This window comes from Hoplias malabaricus, chromosome 3 (genome assembly GCF_029633855.1).
Source record: "Hoplias malabaricus isolate fHopMal1 chromosome 3, fHopMal1.hap1, whole genome shotgun sequence".
Lineage (NCBI taxonomy): Eukaryota > Metazoa > Chordata > Actinopteri > Characiformes > Erythrinidae > Hoplias > Hoplias malabaricus.
Genome location: NC_089802.1, coordinates 29,636,427 through 29,656,835, shown reverse-complemented (window position 1 = coordinate 29,656,835; position 20,409 = coordinate 29,636,427). Strand labels below are relative to the sequence as shown.

At 40.5% G+C, this 20,409-nt stretch overlaps 2 protein-coding genes across 2 annotated transcripts; both read right to left on the bottom strand.

Moving 5' to 3' along the window:
• Positions 1 to 875: 875 nt before the first annotated feature.
• Positions 876 to 1,959, bottom strand: LOC136692960 (gap junction delta-3 protein-like). The gene has a single exon (XM_066666709.1). It carries the CDS (start codon positions 1,957 to 1,959, stop codon positions 1,072 to 1,074), a length of 888 nt encoding a protein of 295 aa, XP_066522806.1. The 3' UTR covers positions 876 to 1,071.
• A 1,084-nt stretch (positions 1,960 to 3,043) lies between these two features.
• top2a (DNA topoisomerase II alpha) lies at positions 3,044 to 19,706 on the bottom strand. Its single transcript, XM_066665652.1, has 35 exons — positions 19,436 to 19,706; positions 18,210 to 18,356; positions 17,944 to 18,034; positions 17,707 to 17,770; positions 17,468 to 17,613; positions 17,185 to 17,282; positions 16,603 to 16,815; positions 15,482 to 15,655; positions 15,233 to 15,334; positions 14,908 to 15,045; positions 14,528 to 14,666; positions 14,133 to 14,290; positions 13,913 to 14,038; positions 13,683 to 13,793; positions 13,382 to 13,487; positions 13,050 to 13,159; positions 12,778 to 12,870; positions 12,569 to 12,683; positions 12,018 to 12,139; positions 11,649 to 11,797; positions 10,716 to 10,947; positions 9,005 to 9,139; positions 8,704 to 8,904; positions 8,346 to 8,541; positions 7,485 to 7,576; positions 6,964 to 7,107; positions 6,789 to 6,872; positions 6,401 to 6,607; positions 6,191 to 6,317; positions 5,264 to 5,431; positions 4,610 to 4,781; positions 4,421 to 4,488; positions 4,175 to 4,306; positions 3,562 to 3,818; positions 3,044 to 3,458 (listed from the first exon to the last, which is right to left on the bottom strand). The coding sequence occupies exons 1-35, from the start codon at positions 19,460 to 19,462 to the stop codon at positions 3,324 to 3,326; spliced, it is 4,779 nt and encodes a 1,592-aa protein (XP_066521749.1). The 5' UTR covers positions 19,463 to 19,706; the 3' UTR covers positions 3,044 to 3,323.
• Positions 19,707 to 20,409: the final 703 nt, after the last annotated feature.

The following is a 20,409-nucleotide window of genomic DNA, read 5'->3' as shown; positions in this document are numbered from 1 at the left end:
TCATAGTGTTTCCTCTTCTTAAACAATTTTAACTCTGCTGACTATATACAACTGACCTCATAATTAAAGCCACCTCCCTGTTTCTACACTCATTTTCCATTTTATCTGCTGTATTAACACCCTGTTCATCTTTCGGTGGTGGATCAGTCTCAGTGCTGCAGTGACACTGACGTGTTGGTGGTGTGTTACTGTGCGTTGCAGTTGTACGACTGGATCCAAATTCTTGGAAATCATGTTCATTTTCTACTTTATTAGTCACACTTACCTCTTTGGGCCACCGTATAGATGTAAAATCAGAGACAGTAGCTTATGTGTTTCAGAAAAAAATTGTTGGTCATCCTCTAGTCCTTCATCTGTGGACACGGGCCTCATCCACAGGATGGTGTCGGTTGGTCATTTTCAGTTGGTGGAATATTCTCAGTCCAGCAGTGACACTTACGGCTTTAAAAACTCTATCAGCACTGCTGTGTCTGATCCAATGTTCAGTACAACACACACTAACACCTCAGTGTCAACACCCAGATCATTTGCTACCTGCTCTTTGGTGGTCTTGGTGTGGTAAAAAGAAAGGCATTTGATATTAATACAGCATGAGGTGGATTCAGTTGTACATTATAGATTTATTTGTTTCACAGTTATTACATTTCTTTTACAGTGCAAAACGAACGAGGTAATTAGCCAACACTGATTTGACATCATAAGACAATTCGGCACCCTGCAAAACCCAGTAACACAAAAGATATGTAATAAATACACACACCGAAAAAATACAATAAAGTTTTAGAAAAAAAAAATCTTTAAATAAGGACTACCTTAAAGTTTTAGAATATATTTAAAACCTCATGTCAATTTGGTCAAACGTGCGAGGACGTCAGATTTAGCAAATACCAACTGCTGCCAGAAACAGGACAATAAACTTATACCATGTTTTGTCTTTTTCTTTGTATTAAAAATGCGGTTGAGGTTATGCAAATGAAGGTAAACTGTATTTATATATAAACACACTCTATATCACTCAAAGAACAGAATAATCCTTCCTGGCTTTGCTCAAATAAAAATAAATCCTGGGTCTTAAACCACCAGTGAAGTACTCTTCTGACTTTTGTTGCATTTGAGCCTCTTGATACTGGAGTACCTTGCATTTCGTACGGATCCTTTTGATTTACCGCTGATTCTACCACTACTCCCTGAGTAGAACAATTGCGACCTGGTTCTGCTTGACCCTATACCAGTCACCGGTGGACAATTCTGTAGATTCTGGGGTGAATTCCCTATAACAGTCCCTCCACCAAATTCCACATCCTCTAAGGACTCTAACTCATTCTTACTTGCCATTACCCACTTTCGTATAATGTGGATGAGCTCAATCAAGCTGGAAAAAGCAGCGAGAACTCCCACAGCGAAGTAGAAGACCAAGAAGACTGTCTTCTCCATTGGTCTGGAGGTGAAGCAGTCTACAGTGTATGGACAAGGGAATCGACTGCAGGGAAACTGTGCCTCCACGCGAAAGCCATACAGCAGCCACTGGCCGATCAGGAAGCCCATCTCGGACAGCAAGCGGAATCCCACATTGACCATGTAGAGACGTTTGAGGTGGTGTTTCTGCTTTACCTCCAACATGCTGGAGGCTGAACCTTTTGGAAGGTCCTGTTGCTTTTTGTGATGATGCATAGCATACACGAGGAAGACCAAAGCAGGCGTGGAGATGAGCACAATGTGGAAGACCCAGAAGCGATACTGGGAGATTGGGAATGCCTCATCATAGCAAACCTGCTTGCATCCTGGCTGCAAGGTGTTGCAGGAAAACTCTTCCTGCTCGTCCTCAAACATGTCACTGGCCACTGTGCCCAGGATCAGCATCCTGAAGACCAGCATGAGGAGCAGCCAGAAACGGCCTAGCATGGGTGAGTGTGCTTGCAAGGACCCAAAGAGTCCACTTAGGAAGCCCCAGTCACTCATTGTGGCAAGTGGAAATGTAGAGTACACAAGCGTCTTTGTTCTCTGAAGAGACTGAGATGTTCAGATTAGAGACAATTCATGTCCAAAATCAACAAGTTGAAGGTCTGAAGGTATGCTGTCCATGAAGATCCATTTTTTGTATCATGTCTTCAAGTATGTTTAGCCTTCAGTATCCTCCAAAAGTTAAAAAAAAAAAAAAAAAAAAAAAAAAGATTCAAAGCATTGATTAGTCCAACTGAAGAAGCTGTGAACATACCTCAAATACCTCCATAAAAGGCCAAATCAAGAACCAGCCGATGCACAAAGAAATCTGCTAGGTCCTTTCACACATTTTTCAAGAGGACATATGATTTGATCCAAGTCCTAGATGGTGTCTTCGCCATTTGGAATCTGAACTTCAAGGTTGCTGTTGCGGTGCCCACAAATGGCAAGTTTGTGATAAGGAGATATGGTCCAAAAAGCCCTGCCACAATTCAGCACAAATGACCGATTTCCTACAGGCAACTTCATTAGCACAGATCCTCTAACGTACAAAACTGGAGACATTATAGAAGTCTGGTTGGAATTAGAGCCTTGCTTTTAAGTCAGTCCACTCCAGTCTCTTCTAGGAAGCCTGCTCATGGCAAGAAAGAAAGAAAGCTGTTTGATGATTTGAGAGTGCATTTAGATTTCGGAAGTAACAGTCATATCCTTATCAACGCTTCCTAAGGGTCAAACAAAGCTTATGTTTATGCAGCTTGATGAGGACTCAAATTGGTTCGGGTAATGGCAGGAAATATCTGTGAGTAGACGCAACAGCTTTAGTGAAGATCTGCTGCCACTGCCCAAAAGGTCAACATGTTCATTTTGAGTGATAGGGACCTGATTGTCTCAGGTTTGTTTTTTTTCCTTAAACCTGTAAAGCCAGGGATTGCCCCATTTGTTGGTACATTTTACACTGAAACGTGATGATAAACTTCATAATGAAATGGAAATTATTAAGTATTGGGACACAGGTTTAATCAAATGTGTGAGCATTTAAGCAGGTAAAGGAAACTAAAGCAAATATTGTAGAAATAAGGTTTATTTAAGCAAAACTCTCAAGAAGAATAAGACAAAATAGGAAATATTTACAAGACAGCACAGACAATTTCTATAAAACTCTAAAGTACAATATAGAAATATTATTACAACACTTAAAATTCACTTTTCAAATGCTTAGGAAAGACTGAATACAAACATTTGACAAAAAAAAAAAAACAGATTTTTAAAACTGTGTGGTTGTTGATGTAAGGGTAAAAGTTTTAATAAGAATACAGTGCTAGTAGAACCAAGTACAGAACTAAATGTTGCAATCACTAACAACATGGGGTTAGGGTGGCGGCCTAAAATTCATCGTCTGAATCTGAATCCAGGTTGTAGGTCACAGGTTTTGTGTTGCGTGCCGTTTTCTTTCTGGGTGCCACAGCAGATGAAGACACTTCCAGTGAGAAACTGTCATCATTGTCCCATTTACTTTTCTGAGAGAGATGGAGAAAAGGTTTAACAAACAATCCTGCTGTAGAATATCCACTCAATGGTCCCCTGTCCACCATTTTATTACAGTGGTGATTTATGACGTACCTTTCCTGCAGCAGTGGTTTTGCCCTTGAGACGGGCCATGAGGTTTCCTCCATCAGAGTCACTGTCAGAGTCATCGCTGCTCAGAGCCGTCTTCCTTTTGCAAGGGGCTGCTTTTTTGGCCACCTTTTTAGCCACCAAAGCAGTAGCGGAGCTTTCAGATTCACTGGATGTAGATTTGGCAACTGCAGTCTTTTTGGTGGCGGTAGATTTAGCAGCGGGTTTGGACAGGACATCAAGGATAGAAGGCTGCTTCACGTCTGGCGAAACCAACCATTGTTTATGTTAATTTTAAAAAACTCATTAATTTTCTTTACTTAGTTATAATATACATTTAGGCTTTAATAACAAATTTAAACACACAGGTTAAAACAATTTGACCTTCAGATGAAACACATTATAATGGAAAAGAGTACATACTTCTATAAGTACTTTTATTATTTATCTATCTGCAGTGGAGAGGAAGGGCAGAACCATTAACTGCTTTCATTCAACTTGGCATGACCTCAGGATGTAGTAACACCCTTTTTATTAACAGATTAAATGCTTTATATTCAGCAGTGGAGAAGACAAAGTGGCAGATGCGAGGGAGAAAAGGGTTGTTGGGTAAATTTACCTGCAGTTGCTGTTTTCTTCTTTGGTGCAGCTGCTGTCTTCTTAGCTGTAGTTTTCTTGGCACCTCCATCTGCTCCTTTTTTCACAGCCTTTTCTTTGGGCTTGGCTGAGGGTTTACTGGCTGCACTTTCAGCTGTAAAACACACAGTCATTATTAGGTCTCAGTGATGAGTATTTGGACTGTAATAATTGGCTACTGTTATTTTTTTTTTTAATTTTTTCCTTCCAATCGAATTTAAGTACTTACAACCAACAGTGCTTGTGACCGCCTCTTTCTCCTCTGCTGTTTTTTTAGGTTGTGCCACAGCCTTTTTTCTGTATGAATAATATAATTTAGATTAGAGTTATTACACTGAAGCAGACACAGGAGACGTGCACAAAAACACACAAATAAATTCAGGAACAAATGCAAATAACAGAGAAGGGAGACACTCACGGTGGAGGCCTGACAGGAGAGTCCTCCTCACTGTCAGAAACAACTTTTGGTCCCGGAGCGAACATCTCATCATCATCCTCCTTGACCGCAGCTTCTGGAGCTTTCTTTTTGCCCAGGCTCTCCCAGTTCCCAGACTCATCCTCACTGCTGGACAGGCAATACTTAACAGCAGCTGCAAAAACAAACAGGAAAATTCAAACTCAAACCTTAGACCTCTGAAGATGATATTTAGTAGTCGATAACATATGGGTATTAATAGATGCCACTCGTACTGAGTGAAATCCCGATCTACATCACTGTACGTGCAAACAAATGTAACGAAACTAACAGCAGCTAAGAATTGGAGTTAAACCCGAAGGGCCATAAAAGACCTGATAAAGAGAAGAGGACGTCTTGCATCAGTAGAGAGTAAACAGCAGAGCACTGTCTGTGTTCAGTTAATAGTTTCTGTTATAGATCAAAGACAGCTTAAATTAAATTAAATTAAAACTGATAACAGGCGACACAAGCCCTGACTTTGCGTGATTTTCTAAATGTAGCTTGGCTAAAAAACACCAAAACAAACCAAAGCAGTATCTGACTAAATATCTCAAGGGAAACGCCTTGAGGACTGAATCAGAGGGTGTGGGAGAGTGTATGTGTAAAAGCTCTCACCAGTAGCTTTTCTCCCCAGTTTCTCTCGGGGCTCAATATCTGCTGGGCTCGTGGTCATATCAGAGTCAGACACTTCATCTTCCTCCTCATCAGAAGACCAGGGAGTTCTCCTCTTCTCCTCCTTCACAGGTTTAAATTGCAGTGTGGTCTGCTTCCCTGACTTGGACCCTGAAAATAAAACACCTCTTTAGAACTAGGGTTCTAAACAAATTACAGGCAAACACTAGGGCTTAACATCAAGTTAATATAAAGAAAATAAAGCCTGAGAAATGTCCAAGACTGAAGCCCTATCCACACATCTGGATATTTTTGAAAAGTTTTTTTGTTTTGTTTTTTTAAAAGAAAAGAAATCCCTTTGTCCAAACCAACGTTATAGAAAATACCCATATCCACATTAAAATACAAAATTACTAAAAAAAAAAAAAAAAAAAAAAAAAAAAAAAAAAAAAAAAAAAAAAACCACACTTCTCTTTACCTGCTGGCCCCGTTTTACCTTTTATTTTTTTATTGTCATCATCTTGTTCCCTCTACTTTCTCCGTTTCTGTGTCTGTTATCTATCCTTCTATAGAACACAAAGGACCTGCAGCAGACAAAGCTCAAATTGGCTCTTGAGTCTCTCCCTTTCCCCTCACAGTAAGACACACCGCATCCTGGGACATAACAGCATGAGGTACTCTGCGTTCAGCTGAGGTAAATCAAAATAGACCTCTACGGCTCATAGTATGATGTCTGTTTTTTTTTAAAAAAAAAAAGCTCAGTTTCAACCATAGAAACGACAACAGTTTTCAAAAATCTCCAACTTGGAGAGCGTTTTCAAGAACCTAATGACCTTAAACAGCATCTTCATATGGATCATGCAGTCATTAAATGAGGAAACTAATTGACTGACCAAGCAACACATATGAGAAGCAGTACGAGTTCGGTACCTTTGTCCTTGGTCGCCGGCTTTTTGACCTTCTTAGTGAGACGTTCGGCCAGTCCCGCCTGCTGAAGGTCGCCTCCGTCTTCATCTTCAAACTCCATTTTCATCATGACATCCCCGTCACTCTCAGCCTGCAGAGAGAAAGCAGGGATTTAATGTAACCATTTGTATCATTTAAGACGAACATGAATGAACACAAAGACCAATCACAAACCTTAAGTGAGCCTTTCTTGGCTCCTTTCTTGTTGTCAGCCTTTTTGACTGCCTGGTCCTTCATGGTGCTGGTGATGCGGGGTATGACTCTGCGGCCTTGAGGCGTGGGCAGGGTTTCGTTCTTCACCTTCACTACCTTTGCTCTGCCCCCTTTTCCCTTAACCTGAGTCACTGATGAGTGGGATTCCTTCTCTGCCTGCTCCACACGCTACGGGGAGGGAGGGGGGGGTGGACACACACAAAAAAAAAAAAACTCAGTAAAGATTCAGAAATTCAGCCCAAAGTGAAAGCCTCTCAACTTTCCATCTGCTGGCCTGGAATTTGCAGCCAAGCTGCCAGTCAAATTACCTATAAAACAAATCATGAGTGTGTGGGGTTATGAGTGTTACCTCCAGCTCCTCTGTGAAGGCAGCTAGATCCTCTTTCCACAGATCTGATGGAGCTTTTTTCTTCAGCATGTTCAACTCCGTCATCTACAGCAAAAACATGAAAACGGTGGGAAACTGAGCATCAGAAGACATCTAGAATGCTTTTAACACTTGTTTATCCTCTTCCCACTGTTACCTTTGCATCTCTCTGCTTGCAAAGCTCATCTTTCTTCTCTTTGGTGAGGAACCACATGGGCATACTCAGTAAGTAGTTGTAGTCAGGTCCTGAGGTCTGTTCCTCTTTCTGTTCCTCCTCCTCTCCAGCCTCTTCTTCCATTTCCTATGTTTAGAGATACATATATACCCATATAAACATGGTTTTTAATATTTATTAGAAAACCTAACCCTATTTATTTACTTACTGGGACACCCTTATAGCTACAGGATATAGATGTGAAACAACACACTGTTGTCCATCTGTCTTGGCACAACAAGTCCATTTGTTAGTATCAGTTTCTAACCACAGAGCTGCTGCTGACTAGATATTGTTTGGCACAGAAACGGCAGCCTATAGACCAATGACCTCAAGCTAAGATGGTAACGTGGTCAAGGGCAGATCAGTGAAGATAGGTAGATGAGCTGTAAGCTCTAAATTACCACAGATACACGGGAGGGGTTTCTAATAAAGTTTATTTGGCTGGATAATATCACACACACCTTTTCCTGGGCTTGTTTCCATGCTTTAACGGGGTCAGAGTCATAACCCATTTCCTGCAGCATGCGGATCAACTCCTTCTTGGGCTTGTTCTCTAAAACAATCAGGCAAAACACAAGGATGAGTTAGGCATTCTTAACCTTTCCAGTAGCTTTGCTCTCTCATAATATATCTCTCAAATATTATTTTATCCAAACACTGAGAAATGATGGAAGATCTGAAAGAGGAAAAAGAAGTTAACGAATGAAGAATTCCTTGAGTAGGAACAACAATGAATTTATCATTTCACTTTAAAAGCATGTGAACACACCACACACTGGGTTCAGTACCTCATTCAGGATCTAAACCTCTATGAGTAGCAGTTCCCAAAGGTATTCACAAGGGTTTGTGGGGGAGTTTGAGGCTGTGCTTCCGTGCGTTTTAGGATTATATCTTCTTTAGCCTCTGCATTTTAATAGTCAGTGCATTGCTTATTATTAGCTTTATGTTTTGCTATAAACAAGGTGAGCTCTTCTGCCGCAGTCTTGATGCACATTTGTTTGTTCCGCAGCCGTGACAATGGAGCTGATTTTAATGCATCCGTAGAACAGGCTCCAATTGAAAAATTGACGCAGTTTCAGTTTCTGAGTTAAATGTAAAAGACACCATAAATGTGTGTGTAACTTACATAACCTGACATACGTTTTTCATACAGAAACAGGCTGAGAATAGGCCTTTACTTCACAATGGAGTTAAAAATCAGTATTAATTATTTATGACCCATTCCAATATTGTATACTGGCTTATGACAAAAGGGAAATGGAAACATACAGAACCATGGATAAATGTCTAAAGGCTAAGACACAAAAGAAATGCTCCCTCACCAATGACCAGAGTGCCCTGGATTTTCTCCAGGATGAAGCGGGCCTGGTTGGTCAGTTTGGCGCTCTCAGCTCCCAGCATCCCGAGCAGCCAGTCCTTCCTCAGGACATAGTACTTCAGTCGTAGCTCAAAGAAGTCCCTCAGGATGTCCTGCACCACGTCATACTTCTTTAGACTGCCCACATGGTCAAACAACACCTGCATGGACAGAGGAGTATGAGAAGTGGGTTAAAATAGAAGTTAAAAGCAGAGACAAGAAACAAGATCTCAGTTTAGCCCGATAACATAAGCCTCAAGTCAGATGTACCCACGTAGGACAAGAGCTGAGTGTTCAACTCAGAAGTCCTGCATCGCTCTTACCATAGAGTTGCAGGTGAGGGGGTTCTGCAGTTTGAAGACTTTGTGCAGACCCGCAGCCTCCGCCTCTCTGAGCCTCTCCTCTGTCATTTTGACCACGAAGCGCACTGTGGTGTCAGTGTGGTACTCCTTATAGTCTGTAATGAGGGCAGGGACCTTCTCTGTGCCATTCAGCATCGCCTCCAGTACGTTTTCTTTGTATGTCTGTGAAAGGCAAACAATAGTCAATATCTGGAGGTCCTGAAGGCTCTATAGACATTTTGGTAGCTATAGAATTTTCCCCCGATTAAGAACCACCACTGACCTGAGTCCAGGTTTTCACAGGCAACTCTGAGATCTCAACGGTGGTGGAGTCGATAATGGCCACCTCTCCGCTGTTCATGTACTGGTTGGTTGCCAGCTCCTCAATTGTGCCCTTGAAACCTTTGTAGCTGGGAAGCTGATTTAAAAAAAAAAAAAGAATAAAAAATACACATGTAAGGGAAAATTGTATACAAAACAAAGGGGTATGTTATCTTAGTTTTTTTTTTTTTTTTTAAACTTGGCACTACTAGTTAATTTTACTGCCTGCTCCAAATGACCCTATTTCAAAAAAAAAAAAAAAAAAAAAAAAAGAGGATCTGTGTGGTGTGTCAAATTTCTGTTTTGTGACATTGAGTACAAGCCCAAAAGGTGTTTTTATTTGCATTTTAGAAAGCCACAGAGAGGGGGTGCTGTGGGTGCTCATTGACGTCACACTAAAAAAAAGGTGGGTGGAAAAAACACCGTATATAGTAGCCCACCGCAGTTGTCAGCTTAGCACAGAGTTTGGGTTAAAATAAACAGAAAAAAAAATTGAAAACAGAGAATACTCAGATGACATTTTACTCCACAATTCCATTCCCCTCACATGAGGCTTTATCCTCTAAATGTGTGTTTTGAGCCCCAGTTCCTTGGAAAATCTGCTATTGTGTGAAATCCACAATTACTTGTTAGCTGACCATCTTATTTTGCCCATTTTGAAATGTTTCTATTCCTATATCACAAGTTGCTGAAATTTGCTCTCTCGGATTGGGTTTATATCATCAACACTCATGTCAGTGTGCACAGTGAGGTGGTGCTGTCTTGAACTGCACAATGCCGAAAACCCTTCACTAGATCCACACTCAGCCTGACAGCCACCCCTGCGACAATAAAATATACTGTGTTAATATGTTGAGAAAATGTGGATACTGCATGTCCCTAGATGGAAAGTAAGTACCTTAATGCCTTGAAGGATCAAAATGTCACCCTAAATTATAGGTCTGTCCAGGTAAGCTTAAAACTTGGATCTTCTTACACACATTAGAACAGAAAACATGCTAAAGCTGCATTAATCAGTAACTTAAAATATTCAGACTACAGAAATAGTGTACACCAACATCAACACACCTTCAACAGTGAATGCAAATGCAAAAGCCTAACCCTAACTAATTATGTGCCAAGCTATATTTGGCATCACCATCAATCAAAACATCATGATTACAGCATAATCATAATCAAGTTCACACTTATCAAGAGTTCCTTAAAATAGCCACTTCCACCACTGAGCAGATGTGAATTTTCCAGCAGGAAGCACAGCCAACAACAATTTACGAACATGATTATTTTGTCTGTTAGCAAAGTGAACAGGAAAAAAAAAAAATAAAAATCAAGGACATACACTGATTCATATCCACAACCTACCTAAAGCATAGATACCCAAAATGGACAAATGGTTCCCAGGCTCAAATATAATAATTGTAGCATAATGGCAGCAGCACCAACTGTACTCTGAATTAACACTGATATTTAGAGAGAATTTCAGAACACTGAGATCATACATGCAATTTGTGAACAAACACATCTCATTTTCACAAGCCAGGGTCCTACTCCTCAAACTTCAGGCTACTGAATGTGTGCGTGACTTAAAAAGAATATCTATGAAGAAGTGCTTTTGCTTCATAAATGTGTCTGCTGTCATGGTCAGTTTAGTGTACACAAACTCAGTTTCTCACCATGGGCAGTGGCTCATCACCGTTGAGCATGCGGTGGATGTTGTTGACAATCTCGCGAACATCGTAGCTGGGGAGGCGGCTGGCCCAGCCTGTGCCAATGCCGTCTGCACCGTTTGCTAGCACCAGGGGGATGATGGGAATGTACCACTCTGGCTCTACCCTAATGTTGTCGTCATAGTTGTACTTGAGCAGGTTGTCATCCACAGCAGGGAAAAGCAGGCGGGCGAGAGGGCTTGAGAGATAGAGATAGATATTAGATTGATAGGAATACTGATGTATTATCATGCACTTTAAAAGAACTATAGTACCACTGATGAATCAAGAGAAATCCATTCCTCTTCTGGACTACAATGTGAAGGTAGGACAAAATTAACTATTCTGCAAAATGAGTGTAGATATGTTTAGTGCTTAGTTTTGCACTGCCTAGTGGTGATGTATTCCCTACCAGTTGAGCTGTTAAAATCTCTTTGTCACTTTTGAATTATATACAGTTGTACAAGAAAGCACAGCCCAATTTTTTTTTTAATTTCTAATTAAAGTTGGTGTATCGAAACACCAAATTTCTGTTTTGAGGGCTTAGCTTAATAGGGAACATATGAACAAAATAACTTGTTCAGTCCATTAGTGCATTAAATTGTGGATCTTATTGCTCAGTGTGTGGACTGGTGAGCTCAAATTCAGAGTCAGTATTCTGTGGGCAGCCCAAGTCCAAGAAAACTTAATCATTCTGATTGTGTGCTGCATCTGACATCAAGGGCAAAGACTTTAAATGTGCCCCTCCCCCCAAGTCTGAGTATCTTCAATCACAGCGATGGACCCGCGTTTATGTGAGAGCACAAAGACGAGGTTAAACAGAACAAAACAAACGAGCGCCACAGAAATAAGAGCACTGAGTAAACATGGCAAAAGTTTGAGGAGCCTGTTTGTGTGTACCTGAGCATGGTGAAGATGTATCTGGGACTGGCCGAGTCTTTGCCTCCATGAAGACGTGTGCCAAACTGACCCAAAGGCTGAAGCAGGTTCAAGTTGTTGCTGCCCACGAAGTTCTGGGCCAGACCCACGATTGTCATCATCAGCGAAACCTAAAGGAGGTGCGGGGTGAGTAAACATTATCAACTACCCACTGTCTTTCAGCAGTCATTAAACATATAGAAGGATACCAAGTGTAGAACGTATTAAGCCATTCTTTTCTGTGACTGCTTCATTCAGTTCAGGATTGAAGTGGGTCAGAGGATTGTGGAAGCAGATTAAAAAGACGTAAAACACCTGAAAAGAATGAACCAAACTGGTAGGTAAACAAACCTCTCCATGATGGTAGGCTGACATCTCTGCAACAGAACCAGCCAACTGTGCCACTTTCACCTCCCTCTTATCATTTCGCTTGAAGCAGCAGAACAACACCTTCCTCTGTCCTGGCTTCAGACCTAACAGGCACGCACACACACATTGGGAGGATGACATTAATATCAGGTGTGTAACATAGCGTGTACTTGCATTTTATCCAACTTAACTGTTCATCCCATCTTTACCCTTCTGTTATATTATAGCAGTATAAAACGCATAATTTGGAATAACTTCCACATTATTCAAAGATATATCCCAACTGAATCTCTTCCTGTGTGTATAAAATGGCTTTACACTGCCTTGGTAAACAGGCGGTTTTAGTAGACTTTTGTTAAAAATTACTCTTTTGGCCCAAAAGCAGCCAACATGAAACCTTTGAGTGCTGACATCACAAAAACAGGATTTAAAAGAACAATGGCCTTTGGCTCTATTCCTATCCCTGTGTGTGATACTGTCTACTCTACAATAAACAGGATAAATGTGAGGTATATATGGATAAGACATCTTACCATCCACCAGGCAAGGGATGGAGCGTTCGTTGTCAGAGTTGGAAAACAGCACCAGCTCCTTGTTCACGAAGTCGTGGTAGGTGAGCGATGTTGTCTGCTTACCATACAGGTACTCCTGCCCACAGAAAAGCAAGACATTTCTCACAATTTGCTTTTTAATTCAAGTAAATAATATTTATTTTAATTTAATCAATTTATCATGTGTGTACCTCTGGCAGGTTGTGCTCTCTGCGCTGGCGTCTGTTGATCATGAAGCTGGTGAGCCACTCCTTCCTCTCCTCCACTTTCTTCTTACTAAAGGCCTGGAGAGGGACAACCATTCAGTTAGCAAACCAAGGAAAAGCAGAGAGCTCTAATAAGTGATTTAGAAAATAACTACAGTTTTGCTACAATAGCAATAACTCAAAAAAATAAATAAATAAAATTAATTGTGAATAGTTCAATCCCAGTTATTATTATTATTATTAATTTTTTTAATTACCAGGGTGATCGCCTCATCATCTGCAGGCCCAGAGTACTTAAATGGGATGCGATGTCTCGTCATGTCCGAGAAGTACTCTTTAGCCTCCTTGGCTGTGCTGGTACCCAAACCTGGAGAGCAGAGCAGAGACAAGGTCCAAAACTAGAACATTTCCAGTAGCCTTCTTTGTAAATACTATGAGAAACAGACCAGGATTAAGGCTAATTTAAACATGTGAATATCACTTGTGACCCCATCACCTCAGTGTGAGATAAACACTAAGGAAAGTTCACAGCTAATAAAAAGAGCCGCTTACATTTGGCAGGTTACTACCACAGGTGTTTAGGACAAACCTTTGTAGTATTTGATTTTCCATGATTTGATGTTGCTCTGCTTCTCTTTCCACTCTGTGAACTCTGGAATACTGTAAAAGGAAAGCTCCTGGCTCTTATTGGATGCCTGCAATGAATCAGACAGGGACAACGTAGTTACGCATTATGTTTAATTCAAATGTTAGAGCTACAAATTCTGCTAACCAAAACGGTTTTATAAAACTCTGTATGTTCATAGAATCCTAATAGATTTAGTGCAAGAGTGCACTAAACCTTTTGCCAACCAAAATACAGGTAGACCCCCAGAGCCTAGCACACTCACTTTAATGATGGGAGTGATGAATTCTTCTAGAAAGTTGTGACGTAGCAGTGAGGGCCAGTTGTGGTGGATGAAGTTAATCAGAAGTCCTTTAATGTGAGATCCGTCCTGATCCTGCATTGAGTAAAATCCCAACATAATCCCATTACCACCAAAACCAAACTAGTAACACACTTAGAAAACACAAGCAACGTGGGGAATGAACCAGGATTAACACTGATCAGACGCCTGACCTGATCTGTCATGATCATCAGCTTCCCATAGCGAAGTGACTTGAGCGAATCTGCATCGCTGTAGTTTTTCTTGTATTGCAGACCCAGGATCTTAATGATGTTATTAATCTCTGCATTGTCCATGATCTGCAACAGTTACAGACTAGTCACACAAACTGTCCTGGCAAAACCAAAGTCAGACTGAAAGAGAAGCAGGAGAGATGTGGTTATATTCGCAGACCTGTTTGTGAGAGGCCTCGCGCACGTTGAGCATTTTACCCCTCAGGGGGAACACTCCGTAGCGGTCACGACCCACCACACCAAGTCCAGAAACGGCCAGAGTTTTGGCCGAATCTCCTTCGGTGAGAATCAGGGTGCAGCTTGCAGAGTTCTTACCACCTGAGCAATAAAAACACACAAAAAAATAAATAAAAAATAATTATTGGAAATTATACCTTAGCCATAAATACAGAACAAGGACAGCTAATGACAGCTTTGATGCCAAGCACTGAATAGCACCCCCTTGAGTAGCTGTTTCTAAACATGAGTGAGTATGTATGTAACGGAGTGAGTTTCAAGGAAATTCCAAAAGGGTGCATCATATTTCAAAACTATTGCTCCTACGAGGGACCTTACCTGCATCGTTGGCGTCATCCAGTTTGGGCACACCCTTGATCTTTGTGTGTTTAACTGCGGAGCACTTCTTGTTGAGCTGAGTCTGAGCCTTAAATTTCACCCAGTTCATTACACTCTCCACAACGCCACATCCATTAGCCTGCAAAACAAAAACATTTTTTGCACATCTGTTCACTCTTATGACTGGGAAAACTCTAAAACATACACTACAAGGGAGCGAAACCAGGAAAGAGCTACAATACAGCATAATAGTAAGTATATGCCCTTGTAATACAGGGTTATTGTAAGGTAAGTACTGGTTGGACAGCCATCTTAAGACTAACATGTCCATTATGTGCAGCCCTATGCAAGCCTGAGACCATGTGGCTGTGGTGTCCAACCTGCTTGATGAACTTCTCGCTGAGGGTGCAGGTGGATCCAAAGCTCTTCTGTTGCAGGGTCATGTTCTCCTTGGTCTGAGAGTCAAAACTGGGATTCTCAATCAGGCAGTTCACAAACAGCCACATGTGGTTCTTGACCTGAGGAGAGGGCGACGGAAATGTTTGTTTCAGGACATGGCTGAATTTATTCTGCGCTCTCATTGAGATCACTCTTCTGCAGCCAAAATACTCTGAAGATAAGAAAGACTCTGAACTCTAACGCACATGACACTCTCCACTGATAAAATCCATTACGAATGCAGAAGGTTAAATACCAGGGTGTTACCTGGAATGGTTTGACAGTCACCCCAGCCTTGTTTTTCTTCTTCACCACCTCGATCAGTTTTGTCACAATCTGATCTGCTACGTAGTCCGTGTGCCTTCCACCCTAATGAAGACACACCGCGACAAAGAACACAAAGTAAAAATACAAAGAACATACTTTGGAACTAACATTAAAAAAAGACCAAAATAAACTACCATTTCAGACTGAAGAGGAAAAAAAAAAAAAAGACGATATCCAGAAGGGGTGTACCTTTGTGGTGGCGATGCTGTTGACGAAGCTGACCTGCTGGAAGCCCTTTTCGCTCATGGTCAGACATACCTCCCAACGTGGGTTTACCACCTCGTGAACTACTGTGAGAGAACACCCAGTCTCGTCCACTTTATCCTTGACATACAGGTCCACGTAGCTGCGAAATCCACTCACCTGAAAGGAAGTCAGAAACAGAGGTATGGGATACCAGTAAGCGTACACTACAGCAGCCTAGTAATCCATCTACACAGGATAACATTTAGGCTCATGCACGTCTGTCAATATTAATAAAAACCTAAGAAAATATTTTATAACATTATAGCTTTAATACTTAGCAGCACAAAGAATAATGAAATTTGAACTTGAAACACCGGAGGGCAATGTAGTCTCTAAGTTCTTAAAAAAAGAATGTTATTCCCTAAGACCAACTGCTAGTTTATAGTGTAAATTTACACCAGTTACCATAAATCACCCAGTATTCTTAATACTGTATTTGAAACTAGGGCTTAACCATTGGTGAAAAATTATCAATTCTGATTTTATTATAAGAAATATTTTCAATCCAAACTAAATTGCAATTATTTTCAATAAATCAAGGTTCAGAAATGCTTGTAACCAAGAAGATTTGGCTTTTATTTTTTCTTTTGAGCATTGAATATTAAGCTCCAGGCTCTAATTTAGTTAGCGGAGATTAAAGTGCCCATTTAAAACTTAAGACAATGTTCTCAATAAATGTAGCCTATAATAAAAATAACAGCTCTTGCAATTGGAAAACTCAAACTTGAAGTTTGATTTAAACTGCATCAAGCACAGTAATTTCAAACAGACTTGATTATTTTGCTGCTGAGACTGTATAACCAGCACCTACGAAAAATGGGAGAGTTTGTCAGGCTTCTGAGCACTGCTGTCAGCCATTTTAAAAAGGTAACCATATAAACATTTGCAGGTTCAAACGCAAGTGCCAGTACACAAGCCCCTGTTGCTTTTCTTTGGGCTACATTAGACTTGTCATACCTTGATAACAGTTCATTTATGTATTTATATACAACTGAATAAAAATTTGAGCTGACAACATGCTGAAAACACTGGGCCTGGGAAAGATAATCCTGAGTGTTACTCACAGGCAGCCTGGTGCCGTTAAGAACGACCCGCACACCCTTGGTGGAGCCTGCAATGTCATAAGCTCGTCTGGTCATGAGAGCCACAGTGTCTCGGTCCAGCAACTGCATCTTAAACTTGGTCAAGTCTGGCTGAAAGGTGATGCATGTGTAGTCATCCCCGCTGAACGGCTTGATCTTGGCTTCACCTGCGCGGCCCATGTTATCGAACCACGTCTACGGGAAGAAGGGGAAATTATTAAAAAAAAAAAAATTATATATATATATATTTTATTTACTGTCTCAAATACACAGTCTGTGGGCCAGAAGCTTTGAATATTCAAATAGTCATGAAAGTATAATAGCATTTTAGTATAAGTTTAGTATAATCCCCAATTTGTATCATCTGCCACTTATAAATGTGCCAAACTGTATCAAAATTAAATTAGATTTAACTGAGAAATTGCCTAGTACAACCCTTCAGGCTTTTATTGTACTCTCTGTATTGCATTTTCTATCTTTTTTCTATTCCAATATTCACCCGTTTGTCCTATTGCACATAATGAAATTAAAAGAATTATATAATCAAACTGAAATGTATCCCACCTGTTTGAAGGAAAACATTGACTCTCTACAGGCCGTCTCCACAGTGAATTTGGTGCTGAAGATGTTACACAGCTTTGCACCGTAACCATTGCGACCACCTAATTTACAACATAATGAAACCAAAATGAAGGATATAAATGAAAAAAAACATTGGTGTTAGGAAAAAAAAAAAAAAAAAAAAAAAAAAAACTTAATATGTTGCCATCCATGTGTTGATGAGTCAAAATGACTGCTTGGCAGATACTTGGCAGAAAAGACATTCAAAGAGCCTAAGCGCCTCCACCTGTGACTTTCTTCTGGTCGTCGTCGTAGTTGCTGGACGTGAGCAGCTGGCCGAAGATGAGTGCGGGCACAAAGACTTTCTCCACTTTGTGCTCCACCACAGGAATTCCCTTCCCGTTGTTCCAGATGCTGATGGTGTTATTCTCACTGTAGGAACAAAGGGAGATTACACAGGTTATAGCTACATTCCTACAACTGCTTCTGTGAATTTGTGAACAGGTTTCATCTATAAGCACTCACGGATCAATGTTGATCTTGATGCAGTTCATGCTAGCATCCCTCTGCTTGTTATCTGCAGCATTGACTGGAGAAAGGAAACATCTATAAGTCACACAATTAGGAGTGGACACTGCCACTCTGAACACACTTTACACAGGTCCATCGAGCGGGCAAATTAACTGAAAACTAAACCAATTTTCCTCATCATTCTTCTTCCTGCAAGAAATTGATGTAATGTAACAGGCTCCTCCAACATACCCAGGATCTCATCAAATATCTTGTAGAGACCAGGCACAAATGTGACATCCCTGCAGTTCATCCCTACATCCTCGTCAAACACCCACATTTGCTGAATAAGAAAGAAAATAAAAATTCACATTCATTTTATGTATACAATAAGACATAATAGATGTATCAGCAGATCAGCTACAACTGAGGTAAGACAAAAATTGGCCAAGCTTAAATTTTCATATATAGCACTACTGATCCTGTGTGCATGAGGGTCACTTATCTTGGTTACCCACCTGCGTGAGCGGCTCTACAGAGCCGATGTAGGTGTCAGGCCGGAGCAGGATATGCTCCAGCTGGGTTTTCTTCTGGTAGATCCGCTCCACAGAGAGTCTCTTTTCATCTTTCTTGGTCTTGCTCACAGCCTTGTTCTCAAAGTAATTCTGAAAAGAAGAGAGTGAAATCTAAAATGGGCAAACCCTAGGCCAGCAGATAACAGATTTGAGCAGGACACGTCCTGTGCAAAATGCCCGATAGCATGTGGCATGGAAAACCAGCTTGTGAAATAGGTAAATACATTTGGAAGTACATTAAAGCAGAATTCTGAGCTGATGTTTATCTGGCCTCTGTATCAGACACATACATTATGGTCCAAACTGAAGAGACAGTAGCTCATAAGTTGCTGCACGGTTTCTGGTGGTCTGTCTGTAGTACATCAGAGAACAAAGGACAGTGTTGACTGGATGTTCAGTTCAGCAGTGACAAGGAGGTATTTTTAAACAACAGTAGTACTGCTGTGCCTGATCCATATGTACCAGCACAACACCCCACCACCACATCAGTGTCACTGCAGCACTGAGAATCATACCTGCTGCTTGGTGTTCCTGACCATTGGTGAACAGAGTGAAGAGGAGGCTACGTATTTAGAGCAACAGATGAATTACAGTCTTTAAATCTAGAACTATACAGTGCACTCATATGGTCATTTGGCCAGATGCTTAATATAAAAAAAACATTCTGGAGGACAGGTACCTACAAAATCCTAAACAATAACTTTAAATTAACTCAGAAGACTTAGGTTTGCATTCACAAGTGTGAAATAAACATCAAGGATAAGTTTGAATTTCTGGAAAGGAAGTGTCTGCAAGGCAAGGAAATTTGTTTTTGGGCAGAGTACATGAAAGCAACAAAATCAAGGGAAAATGTAGGGAAATGTGAATGTAATAAAAAGAAAAAACAAATATATAAAAAATATAGCATGCTTAATATCCCATAAAAAGAAAGAAAAAGAGAGCAGTGTGCTGTAAAACATTTAAATGCAGAGTAGTCCTCGGTATAACTAGCTATCTAGATAGTAACGTCTGCAAAGACAAAGAACATTAAACGTTTTAAAAGCTTAATTAATTATCAACGGCCCTTAAAAACAGTTGCATTGAATTTATAATAAACCCCTGTTTTAATCCGGGATTTTGTACTCTAGTTCACTAATAAATATGAAATAAATTTTTTAAAACGCTGTTACCTTCAGAGCTCCGTCTGTTGCGGCCATGTTTCCCTCCACTAGCCGTTATCTCTACAAAACACCGATTAAAAATAGCAGAAATATCTATTGCCTAAAGACGTTATGACTTTTTTTAAGTGCAACAGTTTAAAACCTAAAAACCTGTCTAATTGTTGTTCTTCTGTGTCCCTGTCTTTGTAAAACCCGTGTTTAAATCCTCTATTTCTGCAGTAACTTCCCCTAACTCTCGTACTCTACTTTCACCCGCCGCTTTGAAAATTCAAACTCAAGCAATTCAGCCTCCCGACTGCAGAGAGAGCCAATCACAAAACAGAGGAGGTGGAACTAACTAATCAAAGAATAATACAAGCGAGAGTAGCCAATCCTAGTGCCAAGTGTTCAAGAATAACCAATCATAGCGCTGGGGAGGCGGGATTAACTCAGAGGACCACCCATGTCATCCGTTTACTACCGTCAAGGTTGAATCATTCAGTTTTCTAAGAATCGATGCCGACTCCCAGACACTTTGGACGTGAAAAATTGATTCTTTGGGAGTCGATTCATAATTACAAATTATGAATTCCCAAATTCAGAATACAAATTAAAATGTGTATATTTGTTATTCATTCAATATTCACCTGTACAATATACATTTAAAGGGGACACTCTGGAGGAGCAGCTGTTCATTAACATTTGGTCACTTGGGGACAATTTTGTAGTCAATAATTATGCAAATTAATTAATGTCAACAGAAACTGATACATTATAAAATCATGCTGCTTTATATAGGAATGGGGGAAGTAGAAGTTAATCTGTAGCAGCACTAGCAATGCTAATTGGTTTGGCTGGGAGCAGGCAGGGATGTCTAACTTCAAATGATATCAAAGGACTATTTATTTCTTTCTAATTTTTACAAGTGTTTAAGTATTAACAATACAGCTAGCTGCTTGGGATGTGTATAGTCCAAAGGACCCTTAGCAGTTCTAACTGAGTTG